Here is a 1,082-nt window from a genome sequence, read left to right as displayed (position 1 = left end):
GGTGACACCGCTAACCCTGCCGTTCTGCCTCTCAGGCTCAGTAAAAGCCAGAGCGGCGATGACGAGGGACCCCTGAGCGACAAGTGCAGCCGCAAGACCCTCTTCTACCTGATCGCAACGCTGAACGAATCCTTCCGCCCAGACTACGACTTCAGCGCTGCCAAGAGCCACGAGTTCAGCCGGGAGCCGAGCCTCAACTGGGTAGGTGGGCAAAGCGCCCCGAGGCAGGGCAGGTCCCGCGCCCCCACCGTGCTGCAGCTGTCCTGGAAGAGGAGGCAGCGTGGGTCTGGTGGGGGAGCATCTGGTTCTCCAGGGAGCCCCCCAGCGCTGCTGTGGTCCTGGGTGACCGTTCCCAGGGTGGTGTCAGCCCCCGGATGAGGCAGTCCTCAGCCTTCCCAGGAAGAAGCTTGGGGGGTCTTTTCCCAGCAGCCGTCCTGGGGTGTTTTCCTTCCGCAGCAGCAGCCTTGTGCTTGGCTCTTCTTGGGGAACGGCCTCTCGGGAGCGGGGTTTTCCATGGTTAGACTGCTCTTTCCCGGGGTGGGTATTTGGAGGAAGGAAGGGGGAGGGAAGCGTCGGTGGCTCCAGTCCTTCCTGCAGAGGACTTCCCGGCCTGCTGCCCGCAGCTTTCATCCCTGTGCCCATAGCATTGGTGGCTGGACGACGCTTGGCCTCACACCGGACAGAGGGGTGGCTCTGCAGGGCCTCCCGGGATCCGCTCTGTCCCTCCAGCAGGTGCCAGAGCCTCTGTCTGTCTGTCCGTCTGTCTCCCGTCTGCCCGGGCCAGGCAAGGCCACCCTTGTCACAGAGAAGGCAGATGGAGCAGGAAGCGTCCCCTCTGCCCGGGGAAGTTCGCCCTGTTTGCAGAGAGGAAGCCACCATGCTCTTCGCTGGGAGGGACTGGGGCTGCGCGCGCCCCGGAGATCCCCCGACGGGCTCCCCCTCCCCAGCCCTGGTGCTTCCCTCCTGCCTGCCTCCTTGCCTCCACCCCCGGGCCCTGAGCTAGCGCAGCGGTGCCTGGCCACCTTGCTTCTCCCCCTCTGCGGTCCCTGCCACAGAATCCCAGCATGGCCGGGGATGGCAGG

At 65.8% G+C, this 1,082-nt stretch overlaps 1 protein-coding gene across 1 annotated transcript in view; it reads left to right on the top strand.

Annotated features, from left to right (window-relative positions):
* Positions 1-33: 33 nt before the first annotated feature.
* MAF1 (MAF1 homolog, negative regulator of RNA polymerase III) overlaps positions 34-1,082 on the top strand; it is a gene marked incomplete at its 5' end in the record, with an annotated part of 2,446 nt that continues 1,397 nt past the window's right edge. The window contains one exon of the mRNA XM_035898974.1: positions 34-372. Within this exon, the coding sequence (XP_035754867.1) occupies positions 34-372 (339 nt within the window). The remainder of the gene's footprint in view (positions 373-1,082) is intronic.

Source organism: Egretta garzetta, unplaced genomic scaffold, assembly GCF_000687185.1.
Source record: "Egretta garzetta isolate BGI_Z169 unplaced genomic scaffold, ASM68718v1 scaffold1710, whole genome shotgun sequence".
NCBI lineage: Eukaryota > Metazoa > Chordata > Aves > Pelecaniformes > Ardeidae > Egretta > Egretta garzetta.
The sequence above is the reverse complement of the archived record's forward strand: the minus strand, read 5'-3'. Positions and strand labels throughout refer to the sequence as shown.